This window comes from Diabrotica undecimpunctata, chromosome 2 (genome assembly GCF_040954645.1).
Source record: "Diabrotica undecimpunctata isolate CICGRU chromosome 2, icDiaUnde3, whole genome shotgun sequence".
NCBI classification, from domain to species: Eukaryota; Metazoa; Arthropoda; class Insecta; order Coleoptera; family Chrysomelidae; genus Diabrotica; species Diabrotica undecimpunctata.
This window is the reverse complement of record NC_092804.1, coordinates 94,566,079-94,582,718: the sequence shown is the minus strand read 5'-3', so window position 1 is coordinate 94,582,718 and position 16,640 is coordinate 94,566,079. Positions and strand designations below refer to the sequence as shown.

Sequence of the window (16,640 nt, the reverse complement as noted above, 5' to 3'; positions counted from 1 at the left end):
AAATAAATGTTAAATCGAAATCAAAAAGTCGACTAAATAAATTTTATGTATTAATGTAAAATATAAATATATGTAAAATATAATATGTAATTCTAGCTAGACTCAATTTAGAAAAAGAACTATTGAGAACAGTCAAAAGAAGAAAACCCAGTTATTTAGGGCATTTGTTGCGCAACGAGAAATACTACATCCCTCAGTTGATAATAAAAGGCAAAATAGAAGGAAAGCGAGGAATTGGAAGAAAAAAATTGTCCTGGTTACGTAATATCAGAAACTGGACAGGACTTGGATTTGAGGAACTCTTAAGAACAGCTGAAGATAGACAAACGTTTGCCACCATAACCGCTAACCTCCATTGATGGAGACGGCACTTGAAGAAGAAGATAATATGTAATGTTAAATGTATAAGACTATCTACCCAATAATTTATGTATAAGTATTTTCCCTAACATTTACACAAGAAGAGGTCTCTTTTTATATCATTAATGATAATATTATTACTTATTATTACTATTTTTTGCCTTTTGATTAATACCACAATTAACTAATGATGAAAATGACAGTTTTCAAAAACTAATATTTAAGTATACTTCTTTGGAAGATTAATCATTGATTACTATTATTTTAACAGTAATCCTAAAAATTATAAATTAATTCATTTCAAATTCAGATGTTATAGACTGCTAGAATCTTAATATAACCCTGTACGATTATATAAACATCAGGTTTGACGGGTTCTGTGCATGTATTTATTGACATTTACTTTTCTGTTAAGTGAATTTAGTATAAACAATTTTTTAAAGTGTGTATAAAGGAGATTACAGTTATTATGATACATGGTACTCATTTTTTTTAAATAATATGTTCTTGTAAAGCCATAACTTTGATTATTGGGTAAGCCTACATTATACGATACGTCAGAAGAAATTTAAAAAAAAATTACATGTAATAAATTCAGTGTTTAAATAAATATTCCGTACTCGTACTATTGCAGTAAAATATTAAAACCAGTAAATGATAACTTGTTGAGCAGTGCTGATTGAAACAACAGAGCAGTAAAATGTTGTTCATAAAGGTAGTGTAAAATATATCGCCGCTTATCTGGTCCGCTAGTAATAAAGTTACCAGCATTTAATTGCAAAGCGATCTTCTTAGGTGGAAAATACTTTAACATATTTAACACTTTTGCTGCTGAAGCGGCTATTTGACGTTTTTGTTTATTTCTCAGCTTATGTGTACAGCGCCATTTGGCGTCATCTGCGTATTGCATATATACTATCAAAAAAGTTCATTCCGCACAGTAGAATGTTCTAAAATAAAGTTCTGCAGCGAAAGTGATAAAGGAACATATTGATTGACATCAATTTCTTTCTCATACATATACTCCAGTCGTCAGAGACGAAGATGCCACTGAACCTCTAAAAATCATACAAACAAGTTGAATTTTGATCAGGTCAATTTTGGAACCCCAAAAAAGATGCAAAAAAGCTAACCACTTTTACTCCCCGGATTTACCAAGAATCTATAAGGATTCCCCACATCGACGCGAAACTTTTGCGACGAGAATTTTCCGTTGCGGAACATTCGCAGGCGAAGCGATAGCGGACAAGGCTTCCCAACATTGGCGCGAAACCCGACGCGACTGTTCGCCATACAAATGTGAACAAATTATATTTTTAGTCGTTTGTTCGTAGCTTATAAACACATAATGACTTCGTCTGATGCAGAAGAAGCTCTTCTACTATTGGCGCTTGCCGAAACTGAAAAAACAGGTAAGTAATAGGTATTTTTCGTGTATATTGGGAGTAATATACAGGGTGTCCCGTTTAAAAATAGGAAATCAATGTTAATGTTTTATCTTTGCAGTTGTCAAATATGATTTCTGAAAATAGATGATTATTTTTCTGGTTCATGAAAATTCATGCATTCTTACTAATTTAAAATGTTCTAACTTCTTATATAATAAAATATAGGGAACAACTCTGTACTTTCTATTATTTATTGCAGAGCAAGAAAGAAAAGGAAATGGATTCATGAGATTAATGAAAAAAGTCATGGCGAGTACCATACTTTAATGCCCCAATTGCGTGCAGATAAGAAAAGATTTTATGTTTACTTTAGAATGATTCCCAACTGTTTTGAAAAATTATTAAATTTTATCAAATAAGACATACGGAAAAAAGATTCCAACTTCCGCGAAGCCATAACTCCAGAGAAACGTCTAATCTCGGTTCGCTATTCCCAGTCCGAACTGTCTAGTGAATTTAGTAATTACTAGCGGACCAACTCAACATCGAGTTTTTTAAATGAAATTTTTGATATATATATATATATATATATATATATATATATATATATATATATATATATATATATATATATATATATATATATATTAATAGTAAACAAACTAAATAGTAAATAAAATAGAACTTTGCGAATTACCGACAATCAATATTTATTTATCTGCACCATATAATAAATAGTTATGTTAAATTATAACAACTAAAATATATTTTTTAAATATATACTACCCAAAATTTGATGGGTTAAGTATACACTTCCACTATTTAGAACAATTCTTCTTTTTTTGAAAGAAAGTAGTCTGCAATAGTAGGATACTTAAACTATTAATACTGAGAAGTAGGAATTGTTGTGTTGTAGGTTTCCGGCAAATGAATCTGTCAAAATATGTCCGAGCTAAGCGAATGGAGTATAGCTATTATTTTAAGGTGAGAAAAACAATAACATAACTATAATATAGTTCTTTATTCAATTTTAATATTTTTTCTACATTATTTATGTCTTGAAAAATTAGTAAAGAAAGTAGCAAGACGTGATGAGTTACCATCGCTCTCATTCTGGGAGTTTGAGTCAATTGTTTCTGTGGCCTGGAAGTCAGAAAACGTTGACGAATTGTAAGTAGCTCCAGAGTCGGTAGCTCCTGAAGCAATAACTTGGTACGGGACACATTCAGTATTGTTAGTATCGACACATATAGGGGAAAGTATTGGTGTTAACTGTGTATTGCTCCGAGAAGAAGATCTAGTATTTGAATTGGAAGTGCAAAAGCCAACTGCTTCTTGTTCTTGTTGAAACTCCAATTCTGCCATGAATTGGGCAAATTTTAATTTTGCATTTATTTGCATTCGTGGTGAAAACATTTTGATTGTTGTCGCATATCCCGAAAAAATCAAATCAATAGCATCAGATTTCTTATTGACTGAAGAACGTTTTTCCTTTAGATAGTTAATTACTTTCTCAGTGGGATCAGAACTCTCGACCTCCTCAATTCTTTTCTTGCGTTTGTTAGGATTGGGTCTATTTTTTTGATCGCCAACTCATCATTCTGCAAATTTCTGCTACAGACTGGTGACTGCGACACTTCATAAGTCTGGATATTAGCGTTGATATATTCACTGTCAGTATTTTCTGTATCTGGCGGCACATCTGCTATATTCGACGTGGTTTTGGCAAATGATAAAAAAGATCGGAAAAACTCCATTTGATTTGCCCATTGCCATTTATGCAACTTTTTTGCGCTTTGACCTGTAGTCGTTTTTAAGGACCTTATATGTTTCGCATAACTATCCCTTAAATTCTTCCACTTCTTTTTAAGTTCTTCTCCTAAAATAAGAACAAAAATATTTTTGTCCAAAACTACAATTTGAAATTGTATGTGGTTTTATCAAATATAATATTATAAAACGGCCATAATATAACAGTAATATTTTTTTTTAGGTTTCTGGCAACTGGCGATAGTTACTATACGATTGGTTATAGTTACAGGGTAGGTTTTTTAACCGTAGGTGTGATTATTCAGGAAGTATGTCGAGTAATTTGTGAAAGAATAGGCAACATCTATTTACCAGAACCATCTACCCAAATGTGGATAGAATCTGCAAAAAAATTTAAAGAGTTGTGGAATTTCTCGAACTGTATTGGTAGTTCGGACGGTAAACATAATTACAATAAAATGTCCAAGGAAAACTGGGTCAAATTATTTTTTCTACTTAAATAAGTTTTCAATTGTCCTTATGGCCATTGCAGATGCAGATTACAAATTTATGTGTGTAGATATTGGTGGATATGGAAAGAATAGCGACGGGGGAATTTTTGAAGCTTCCAGTATAGGAACAAGGTTTGAAACGGGGCATATGAATATCCCAAATGATAAACCACTTTCTGGACAAAATGTTCCTTGTCCTTATGTATTAATCGGAGACGAGGCATTTGCGTTAAAGCCGTACTTGATGAGACCTTACCCATATCGACAATCACGAATGGATATTCGAAAAGAAAATTATAATAATAGATTATGCAAAGCAAGAAGGATTGTTGAAAATGCATTTGGGATTTTGGCGCAGAAATGGAGAATATTTTACAGACCCATTGAGTTATCTGTAGAAACTACTATTTTAATAGTTAAAACAGCTTGTATATTACACAACTTTTTGAGAACAGAAAAAAGTGATGAAGTGTATTTTGAGAATTTGGAACCGCCAGAACAATGTTTAAATGCGTTTCAAGACCTAAGTCGAGATCCAAGACGTGCAATGTCCTTAGCATTTGAAACACGTGAAAAGTTCGTTACATTTTTTAATAACTAATTGTTAAGGTACCTACTTTTAAATTTCAGTTATACCAATTTTCTTTTAAAATGTTTAAAGTAATTAAATAATAAAGTAATTATTTTAAATATTATGTTTAAAGTAATTTAAATATGTTATTTTAACTATGTTTACTGTGTTTAAGATATGTTTAAATTTATTTATATATATATATATATATATATATATATATATATATATATATATATATATATATATATATATATATATAAATACGTTCAAATTATCGGGTAAAGTGGTCTGTAATAAAAATCTTACTTTTTTCTAAAACACTCACAGAATTTAAAAGATTTCGCAAATAAAAACTGACATTGAAGTATTTGAAATATTCAATGTCAAGATTAAATTGTCTTAAGCACGTTCGTTACAGCTTCTTCTTCTTCTTCTTCTAATGGCGCTACAACCCTTTGTGAGTCTTGGCCTGCTTAACAATGTTCTTCCATTCTGCCCTGTCGGATACTTTCCTTCGCCACTGCCTGATGTTCATGGTTTTAAGATCCCTCTCTACGTCGTCTATCCATCTTTTACGGGGCCTTCCTCTTGTTCTGTTTCCTTGGGGCTTCCATCTCTGGACTACTTTTACAGCTCGATTATCTGGCATTCTTTCTAGGTGACCAAGCCAGGTGCCAATATCTGCGCTCTGCATTAGTTCATCCAGCTCGTGGTTCATTTTAATTCTCCAAGAACTATCGCTGCATTGGGTTGGTCCAAATATCTTCCTTAGTATTTTGCGCTCAAATATTCTCAGTTGATTTTCATCAGTGGTTGAGAGGGTCCACGTTTCACATCCATATGTGACCACTGGTCTAATTACTGTTTTGTAGATTCTCAGCTTAGACTCACGATTCAGTAACTTACTTTTCATTACGTCTTTGTTCGTTACAGCTATACGTTAAAAAATTAAAATTATTTCAAATGTAAAAATAAAAATAACAATAAAAGAAAAGTTAGAAGAATAATATTTATTTGATGAATTATAATTATTAATAATAATAATAAATATTATTCTTCTAACTTTTCTTTTATTGTTATTTTTATTTTTACATTTGAAATAATTTTAATTTTTTATCGTATAGCTGTAACGAACGTGCTTAAGACAATTTAATCTTGACATTGAATATTTCAAATACTTCAGTGTCAGTTTTTATTTGCGAAATCTTTTAAATTCTGTGAGTGTTTTAAAATGTATTTGTACGCCATTTTTTGTAATGTTCAAATTGTTTTTAGTTTACTCCTGAGGAAGCTTTTAAATAAATGGCGAAATATTGAGTAATTTAGAAAAAAGAAAGATTTTTATTACAGACCACTTTAACCGATAATTTGAACGTATTTATAAATTATTTTTTGGTCGAAATAATCACTCTAATATATATATATATATATATATATATATATATATATATATATATATATATATATATATATATATATATATATATATATATATATATACATATATAATATATAATGAAAACTTACCATTTTCTCCTAATTCTGACCCTATAATATATTATGGGACAATAATATTATTATCCCAGACTTTATCCTTTTTTCTTATATTTTTATAATCTTCGTCCCTTAAATCATAAATTATAGGATATTGTTTCACAATTTCAATTAGTTTTTCTGTATTAGCCAGCCATTTTAATTCAAGCGAAACTATAACTGCAGCGGAAAAAACCGTGAATGCAGCGTTTCATGAAAACAACGCTGATCTGCCGCGACCGTTACGGATTCCTTCCCAACTTGTCTGAACACATGCACAAGTCGCCGTGCCTTACGATTCGCCGCGATTCCGCGTAGGTTGCGGCTGCGAAAGTTTCGCGTCGGTTTGGGTAATCTTTTATGCCGTAGATGTTTAGCCTTTATGTTTCAAATAAAAAATGGAGCCGAGATAATTTTGATCAAAAATGTAGAATGAACCCGTTCTGTTAGAAACAACGCTTGAAGCGACCGGTGATTTAGAATGTCAGGTACGGGCGCGAAATCAATTTCGAGATAAAATTTAAATCAACTCCACTATAAAAATTCGATAACTTTTGATCAGAGAGTCCTATCGATAAAGTGTTTTAACGGTGAAGAGAGCATCTTTTGTATGCAATTTTTTCGTATTGCCGCAAATAATGTCAGTTTATACAAAGGTGTTACAATAAAAAAACGTTTAGCGATTTTTACCATTTTTAGGATTCTCATGACATCAATAATATTTATTACTTTTATTGATCGATCGTTATGGAATTTTCATTACTAGAGGCCAATCTTTAAAACATATAGCCTGAAATTTCGGTTTTGAGTTTTGGCAACAAATGTGAGGCATTTGTTAGCCTAAAAAATGCTTAATTAAAACTTTCACACTACAAACGATATAAATTTTTTAAAACTGTTTCTTTTAGATAAACAAGTACGTTTTTCAAAACGACACAACTTCAGCTACAAATTACACCTAATACAGTTTTCGTGAATGTATTTCCCGTGACGTGAGATCATTTGTGATATGAATGTTTAATTTCAGCGTTTTTTGGTCATATTTCAAATGCCTCACATTTTTTGCCAAAACTCAAAACCAAAATTTTAGGCTATAAGTTTTGAAGATTGGGCTCTATTAATAAAAATTCCAGTGATGGTCAATGTAAGTGTGATGTCGTGAGAATCGTAAAAAATTGAAAAAATCGCTAAACGATTATTTATTTAACACTTTCATAGAAACTGACTTCATCTGACGATATACAAAATTTTTTTAAGAAAACTGCCTTTTTCACCTCTAAAACATATTTTGATTTTGGTCGATAGGACAATCTTATCAAAAGATATCGAATTTTTACCTTCATAATAAAAATTCTATTTAGAAAATTGATTTCTAGGACGGTTCATTCTACACAATAGGTGCTAATAAACATTTTTGTTCAAAATTATCTCAGCTACATTTCATGTTTGAAACATTTTATAATACATTATCAAACCATGTTTGAAACATGGTATACTGATTCTTGGTAAATCTATGTTTCCTGTCATTCTACGAGGGGGTTTTAGGGGAAAGCCAAGGGGTAGGAGTGGCAAACTTTTTTACATCTTTTTTTGGGGTCTCAAAATTGACATTCTCCTTGATCGTCTCGTTTTTATAGATCAAATCTCTGATGTCTGGACTATATAGTGGATAACATTTTTGATTAATTTTCTTAAAAATTGTTAAAAATAGATGTTAATAACCAAATTTTACATTGATAATATCAGATCATAAATATAACGTCCATATATCTATATTCCGGTTGCATACTTGCTCTTCCGGTAGAGAACTATAGAGGAGTAACGTCAGAGTCTGAACCATCAATCACTAGATCATTCACAGTGAAGTGAATGTGATTGGTCCACCTGGCCCACTTGGCTATCTGACCAACAATATATAGTGTCATTATGTGATAATTGATGGTGACTACACTATAGTCATGTGCAATACAGATCTTTTTAAAGATCATTTGTCTATGCACATCTACAAATAGTTGTAGAAAACAATAAATTAATATGATTTTTTTATTTATGGACTTGCCATTGTAATATTACAATTACAATATAATAATATATACATCACTATAAAAATGTGAGACAGCTACCATTATTACAGTTACAAAAATATTACACTATTAGAAGCATGGGGTAGCAACTTACTTGTAATAATTATGGACATAATTTTAATTTGAATTTATTAAATGTATAGTTATATAAATCTATATTAGATACTTTATTAAATTCATTACAAATTCTGGAGATGGCCATATGGATGCTACATGTTGGTCATATAGTGTTTGATGAAGTTTTATGTAAAGTGTATATGAGTATATGATACTGTTTTAGGTACTAGAACATCTATGGAATATAAAATCATACGACAATCAACTAAGTTATTAATGAATATAAAGGGGAAGCACATATCTAAATAAGTTCTATGTTTGAGGAGTGGAAGATTTAAAAGATTTTGTAAAAGTAAATATTTTCACATAAAAACTGTTAAAATAATAGTTGTTACAAATTAAACCTGATTTTGAATTACTTAACATTTTTTTGCATTTCAGCCAATTGGCATATTGTAGGTACATTATATATTTGTAGTGTGTGTGTGTGTGTGTGTGTGTGTGTGTGTGTGTGTGTGTGTGTGTGTGTGTGTGTGTGTGTGTGTGTGTGTGTGTGTGTGTGTGTGTGTGTGTGTGTGTGTGTGTGTGTGTGTGTGTGTGTGTGTGTGTGTGTGTGTGTGTGTGTGTGTGTGTGTGTGTGTGTGTGTGTGTGTGTGTGTGTGTGTGTGTGTGTGTGTGTGTGTGTGTGTGTGTGTGTGTGTGTGTGTGTGTGTGTGTGTGTGTGTGTGTGTGTGTGTGTGTGTGTGTGTGTGTGTGTGTGTGTGTGTGTGTGTGTGTGTGTGTGTGTGTGTGTGTGTGTGTGTGTGTGTGTGTGTGTGTGTGTGTGTGTGTGTGTGTGTGTGTGTGTGTGTGTGTGTGTGTGTGTGTGTGTGTGTGTGTGTGTGTGTGTGTGTGTGTGTGTGTGTGTGTGTGTGTGTGTGTGTGTGTGTGTGTGTGTGTGTGTGTGTGTGTGTGTGTGTGTGTGTGTGTGTGTGTGTGTGTGTGTGTGTGTGTGTGTGTGTGTGTGTGTGTGTGTGTGTGTGTGTGTGTGTGTGTGTGTGTGTGTGTGTGTGTGTGTGTGTGTGTGTGTGTGTGTGTGTGTGTGTGTGTGTGTGTGTGTGTGTGTGTGTGTGTGTGTGTGTGTGTGTGTGTGTGTGTGTGTGTGTGTGTGTGTGTGTGTGTGTGTGTGTGTGTGTGTGTGTGTGTGTGTGTGTGTGTGTGTGTGTGTGTGTGTGTGTGTGTGTGTGTGTGTGTGTGTGTGTGTGTGTGTGTGTGTGTGTGTGTGTGTGTGTGTGTGTGTGTGTGTGTGTGTGTGTGTGTGTGTGTGTGTGTGTGTGTGTGTGTGTGTGTGTGTGTGTGTGTGTGTGTGTGTGTGTGTGTGTGTGTGTGTGTGTGTGTGTGTGTGTGTGTGTGTGTGTGTGTGTGTGTGTGTGTGTGTGTGTGTGTGTGTGTGTGTGTGTGTGTGTGTGTGTGTGTGTGTGTGTGTGTGTGTGTGTGTGTGTGTGTGTGTGTGTGTGTGTGTGTGTGTGTGTGTGTGTGTGTGTGTGTGTGTGTGTGTGTGTGTGTGTGTGTGTGTGTGTGTGTGTGTGTGTGTGTGTGTGTGTGTGTGTGTGTGTGTGTGTGTGTGTGTGTGTGTGTGTGTGTGTGTGTGTGTGTGTGTGTGTGTGTGTGTGTGTGTGTGTGTGTGTGTGTGTGTGTGTGTGTGTGTGTGTGTGTGTGTGTGTGTGTGTGTGTGTGTGTGTGTGTGTGTGTGTGTGTGTGTGTGTGTGTGTGTGTGTGTGTGTGTGTGTGTGTGTGTGTGTGTGTGTGTGTGTGTGTGTGTGTGTGTGTGTGTGTGTGTGTGTGTGTGTGTGTGTGTGTGTGTGTGTGTGTGTGTGTGTGTGTGTGTGTGTGTGTGTGTGTGTGTGTGTGTGTGTGTGTTGAGTAACTGCCTTGTTAGAAATGTTTCAAAATCTCCTGGACCTCGTAAATACGCATGCCCGAAAAATAAATGGATCCTAAAAACATGCACCATTTTAATTTCATAGGAAATTGGTCGACAGGGTAGGTTTCCAATAAACATTAAACATGACATAGGTATTATGTTTCTCTAATCTTAAACATTCAGTTACAGTTAGTCATCGCATTTTTATTTAATCTCACATTGAAAGATGTAATAAAAAGTTACGACTTCCCATCTTCAGAATTGCTGTGTAAAAATGTAAAATATTTACATTGTACTAATTTGGCTTGTAAATAAACCTTTTAAGAGCTGAAAAAAATCTACAGGACAAATAAATAAATAACAAATTAATGTATGATAGAAAAATAATAGGATTTTGGTTTTAAATTCAGCAAAATATGTTTATACGAGAGGAAAACCTCGAATTGATTGGGAAAAATATTCGCATGAGATTTTTTGCATAATCGCTTAAATAAAAGATCGCAGAATAATGTTCAAGAGGTCGCCCATACAAATGTGGTCCTAATTTATTAGGCAGTTTTGTATAAATCCATTTTTAGGTTGGGATAAGGGCCTCAAACAACTAAAAACAATGTTTTAAACCAAATACGCCAAACTAAAGTATAAGAAACTGATAGAACAAGATTTGGTGAATTCAAAAATAATTGTGTGTTTTTGATCCTTAATACTCGTCACTTTCGTTTTTTTTTCAGTTTTAAATTGTATGAGTTGAAAACGATCAACTTTAGAGAAAAATTACAATAAGCCTTTTTTATTCAGAATGATCCAGAAGAGCGCAAATAAAGCTTGTCACCTTGACTAGTTGGTATTTATAGGTCGTTGTTGTATCAGACTATCAGACAGTTCTGTTTCAGATGATTCGCTATCGTCATCTAAATTTATAATGATTTCACGCGCTTCATCCAGGATGTATTCTCGGCTGAAATACTCTTCTTCTACTTTATCAACATGCCTGCAAGTATTTGCCCATATTTCTGGTGTGATTTCATTTAGCCTGATTTTTGCTAGTTCTAAAACATCTGCTAATTTAAAAGTCGTGTTTCTTGCTGCAACTTCATTTTTTAAAATGGCCCATATCTTTTCAATTGGGTTAAGTTCCGGATGATATGGTGGTAAACGTAAAACTGAGTGGCCGTGCTGTGCTAATAATTGGTCTACAGCATATACTGGATTTTTAGGTTTAGCAATGAGTACCTTACTGTAGAGCTCTGGTTTTGTTTCGCTTTCATCGAAAAATATGTTTCTTTCTGTCAACCATTTTTTCATGATGTCTTTTTTCGAAGCCAATGTAGGACATTTTTCAAGAGTCACATTATGATATGAGGCGTTGTCTATTACCAAAACTGAATTGGAAGGTAAATTGGGAAGAAGTTTGTCTTTCAACCACTTCATATAATTCTGGTGATTCATGTCATCATGATAATCACCAGTTTTTTGTCCGGATTTGAAAATGAGAGCAGCATTTTCGACAAATCCATTTTTATCACCACAATGTAAGATGATCAGTCGTTGCCCTTTAGATACCGGAGATTTTATGCACTTGTTTCGTCCATCATCCCAACCTTTTGGAACTGTGTGGGAACTATGTATATAAGTTTCATCACTATATACAATATTTCTATCTAAAAAAATATTGAGAATTACTTTAAAATGAGTTATAATATAAATAAAAATATCTTACTTTCAGATTTATACTTTTTGAGTTTTCTTAAAAATTCTGTTCGTTTGGCTCTTATGTCAGTTTTTTCGATTAAAAGTTTCCTATTGTCTTCCACTGTTCTCCACCTAAATCCTAATTTCTTCACAATTTTTCTGAAGGAAGATAGTTTACCAGTTACAATTCCTTCGTTTCTAACAGATTTGTATACAGCTTTCATAGTAGGTCTTCTTTTGTGGATAGTAGCAAACATGTAAATGGTATTTCTTATAACATGTTCCTCAAATGGATTGACTGATGACTTGGGGTTGGGCTTGCAAATACTTGTTCTGGGTGATACAAATTGTGAAGTTGATGGTTTGTTTTTACCTTCCTTAATTATCCTCTTCACTGTACTTTCTGAGGTACCAGTTGCTTGAGCCACTCGCTCTATTAGGGGCAAATGAGTTGTGCAATATCCCAAATCTTTTTCCCGTTTCATAAATAAATAAATGTTAAAAATAATTTGTCTCCCTTGTCCATGGACCACTTTTCCATTGTTACTTTCCCTGTAAAACCGCTAGGTTTTAGATAATAGATAAAATGTTAAATATTAGTTATGTTTAAGAAAAACATTTACAAAAAAATGAATTGAAAAGAAAAGTACTTTAAAAGTGTGTAAAGCATTTAATTTCTAGCTGAGCCCCTTTGGCTTTATACACTCTAGGAACTAAATGCTTTACACACTTTAAAAGAACTTTTCATTTTAATTCATTAATTTATCATAAGCGTTTACAAAACATATTAATTTTTTTCAAAAAATATTAAAATAAACAATAAAGTTATCAGATTTTACACACTTTTAAAAGTGAATTTTTTTTAATTCATTAATTTGTCGTAAGTGTACAAAATATATAAGTTATTTTCAAAAAAATATTAAAATAAACATAATTTAACTTACATTTTTAGGATCTCACTGTAAAATGTTAAAAACGACTTGAAACGCACTGAATATAAATAGCACCTCACTATAAAATATTAAAAACGATTCTTCACAAAAAAAATTACAATATTAAAGCTATTTCACTAACGCAAAAAACTAGTTTGTCTCTGTCTCGCTACGATAACGCACTGAACAGAACTGCATGTTTTTGGAAATGCCTGATATTATTGTTTTGTCCGTAAATCGATGTCACTAAATGATGACGTCAGGTCCATGACATTATGAATTATCTCTACTAAGTAAAGTTGGCTTCATTATTTTTAAGGATCACTTATTATATCCTGTGTGAATAACCTCAGTATCTCAGGTGAGAATTACTAAACATGGTCACGCAGTATGAATATTTACCAAAAATGTTTCCCTCTCTCAATAGAATGCTGATGCTACTTCATTTAATAAATAATTTGAATAAAATTTGATGCCAAATATACCCACAGTAGTCATGGATAATGCATCTTATAATGGCAGGCACACTACTGACATTCCAAAAGCAAAAAATCCAATCTATGCAATAGAGATACTTTAACGCCCTAGGGTATATTTTTAATCTTATAATGTTAATTTTTCCTTATTTAAGCAAGTATTAATGAGCACCCAGAAACAGGCATAATTGTGGTAGAATTACTTCGTCCTTCCATTTGACAGCAGTTCAAGAATTACTTCCACAAGACCATCCTGAATGTATAGGATTTTGTGATTGGCTTTTAGAAGAAAATAGTAAACTTTATAAAGAATATTTTATTCCCTGATGAAGCAACCTTTACTCAAAATTGAATCACAATATTCATGTCTGGGCTGATTTAAATCGTAATGGTAAAAAGTGCATCATCATCAGAGTAATTTTAAAGTTATTTCTTCCTCATAATTTAAATGGAGGAAATTTTTAACAAAACAATTTCTCACTTTACTTGGAAGATATATGGTTACTGATCACAAAAGCATATGGATTTTGCAGAGTGGTGCACCACATTATTATAGCGACAAGGTTAGGGCATTTTTATTTCAAGAATATCCAGCACATTGTATAGGAAGGGGGAAAATGCACCAATTAAATGGATACCACGTGGTCCAGATTTAATCCAATGGTCCAATCCAAGATTATGTCTACTCCTTAAGAATAAATAGTGCAGAACAATTTTAAATTGGAAAGGAACCAAATTTTAGAAGCTAGTAATGCAGTTCAACAGAGACATTTGATTTTTTAAATAATCAGTATTCATTTTTAAACAGATGTAGAGCCTATATACAATAATGGCGAGATAATTTTGAACACTTTTTAACACTTTTTAATTACATTAATATCTTTTCTGTTCCTAATTGGTAGTTACTGATAAACTTAATATTTGTAAAAAATAACTAAAAGCTCATGCACTAGGCAGCCAAGAATCCCTAGCTGCAGCAGCCACTAGAACTTGCTTGCTGCACCAGCTGCTCTCCACCAAAGCAAGTAGGGATACTGGAGGGAAATGAATATGGCTACCTTCAATCTCTGAACACTTATTGTATCAGGCAGACCTATTCCCAACATTTATAAAATTACTGTTGCCACAGAAAAATTAATTGGGGCAGTTGAAAGACTTTTTGGGAGAAGAAAAGGCTAAGACAATATGGGATATATCTTCTGATGAACACAGTGATCGAGAAGGGAAAAAACCAGGATGCAAAGAAATTACCAATATTAGTTGTGAGGGCGATTGACCAGTATTTTTTTTATTTAGGTTTTTTTAGGAGACAAATGGTAACTAATTATGGCCTCTTCCACGTCCATATCGCTTTATATTTATATTGGCTCCATATTAAAGAAGGGACACAACATGCTGTTGATTGGCTGCTCATTTATATGTTGGCTGCCAGGTTGCCTAGTGCGCACGGGGCCTAATGGTAGCAAGAAGGAAAATACACTCAAATCATTAATAGGGAAGGAACACAAACTTTGATATGGTTTATTACTATTACCCCATGACAACAGAATAATCAACAGCTTCTGAATGATTATGTTATTTATAATATTAATTACACTATATTAAATTAATTATTATAAATAAATATTTATGTTATTATGTTCTTATGGTATGAAAAATGATTATCAAAAACATTCTATTTCTAATTGATGTATATGTTGCTCAACAACCTTATTCAATTTAACAATTTTATTCTTAAACTTAATATAAGTAGGTACAAATTCAAAATCTTCTATGAGGAAACTATTATCAACAAACCAAATACTGGCGGAATATTTCAGATAGTGTATTATTTATTTTTGATCTTTATTTTTTTAGAAAATCTTCGGAATATTGCTAACTATATAGCAGACATAAGCTGAATATTTTTTAGTAGAATAAAACTAGCTAAGTGTCTATGATAATAATTTTAGAATAAGCCTTTCTATTCTAACATGTGCAAAGCATGGTTTCATTTTTGTATTTTTTAGTAATAAATTTCCTTGTTTAAAAATGAATTTCACATTTTTTGGCAAAAACCTGGCAACACTGTATTGTTGGCATGCATGATTTGGGACCGTCACCACGTAAGACAGCACCTTGCAAATTTACAAAAGCAAAAATTTGTAAAAAAAATTCGTGCTTGACATTCCCAGCAAACAAAAAATACAAAAATATTTTTTCTTTAAGCGAATACTTGACGTTGGTGACCTTGAACAAATGAAAATGATGGTGATTTACACTGATGTTATGGGTGGGTCAAACTTTTTGTTAAAAAAGCAAAATAAAACATTGAACGACTCAAAAATAGTACTAACACTTACCCAAATATTAATAATAAACTAAAAACTGCCGTTTAGAGCACTCACTAACGCACCAGAGATCACTTTAAAATTCGTCAGTTCTTTAGTCATTCCAATTACTATTTTCTTTTCATGGATATTGTAAAGGTTTATTTTTAAATTTCTTTGAAAATATCGATTTTAGTTGGTAAAACTTATATTGTAGATTAATATTTATTATTTTAAAATCCCAGATGTAGCATAGGTCATTAAATAATTGAAGATTTTGAAATTATATTGAGAACGATCCTCAAATACATGACGCCATTTTCATCTCGCATGCAGAAATTTGTTTTCATAAATAGCATGCGTCACGTCACCGTCACAATTACAGTAGTTGCAAGTAGTAGTTCTCCCTCCAAAATAGAAGGTTTCTACTTATTTGATTAAAAACCTAATTGTATTCAATATTTAAAAAGTATTTAATGATTATTGATTGGTTTGTACAAATACGACACAAAAGAGAATATACCAGAAGAGACATTTAATAATAAATATAAAATAAAAAATAGAAAATTTTTAATTCAAATTAAATGTCTACTTGGTGCCAAAACTGATATTTTCACTATTACTCTATAGATGGCAGAGATTGTCAAATATATTTGATTATTATGTATATTATTGTGATGTGCGGTGATAATAAATCGACCCTCCCAACGAAAACTGTCGTAATTCATTTTTTTCAATTTTGAGTTATTACCATAATCAGATTTCATGATACTGAAATTTATTCCAAAAAATACTATAACTCAAATCGTAATATAGACAACACAATATACGTTAATGTAAATGTAGTATCTCAATGCTCTCTGTACTTTACTGCGAAGAAAGTAGTATCACAGTATAAATTGTTGTCTATACTGTGGTAGTATTATTGAGAAGGGACCTAGATACGGCTATACCACAGATCACCTAACCCCTTATTAGTGGTCTGTGGGCTATACGTTTCAAGCTTAGAGTAGGGAATTCTACTCGTCAACGTTGACGAGTAGAATTCCCTACTCTAAGGTTTCAAGCGAA

General features: G+C 32.5%; 3 protein-coding genes across 6 annotated transcripts in view; all 3 read right to left on the bottom strand.

Moving 5' to 3' along the window:
* Cdk12 (Cyclin-dependent kinase 12) overlaps positions 1-15,932 on the bottom strand; it is a 446,209-nt gene extending 430,277 nt beyond the window's left edge. For all 4 annotated transcript variants that reach the window (XM_072523219.1, XM_072523221.1, XM_072523220.1 and 1 more), the window contains exon 1: positions 15,603-15,932. The gene's annotated coding sequence lies outside the window, so the exon portion shown is untranslated. The remainder of the gene's footprint in view (positions 1-15,602) is intronic.
* LOC140433804 (uncharacterized) lies at positions 3,254-6,327 on the bottom strand (the record flags this gene model as incomplete). Its single annotated transcript, XM_072521780.1, has 3 exons — positions 3,254-3,624; positions 3,870-3,936; positions 6,151-6,327. Coding segments are annotated over 3 exons (615 nt in total), but the record flags the coding sequence as incomplete, so codon positions are not given.
* Positions 10,998-11,609, bottom strand: LOC140433803 (uncharacterized). The gene has a single exon (XM_072521779.1). The coding sequence runs from the start codon at positions 11,607-11,609 to the stop codon at positions 10,998-11,000; it is 612 nt and encodes a 203-aa protein (XP_072377880.1).
* Positions 15,933-16,640: the final 708 nt, after the last annotated feature.

What these genes read in the sequence shown, in the direction of transcription:
- LOC140433803 (XM_072521779.1), bottom strand. Translation starts at nt 11,609, where the DNA reads ATGAATCACCAGAATTATATGAAGTGGTTGAAAGACAAACTTCTTCCC.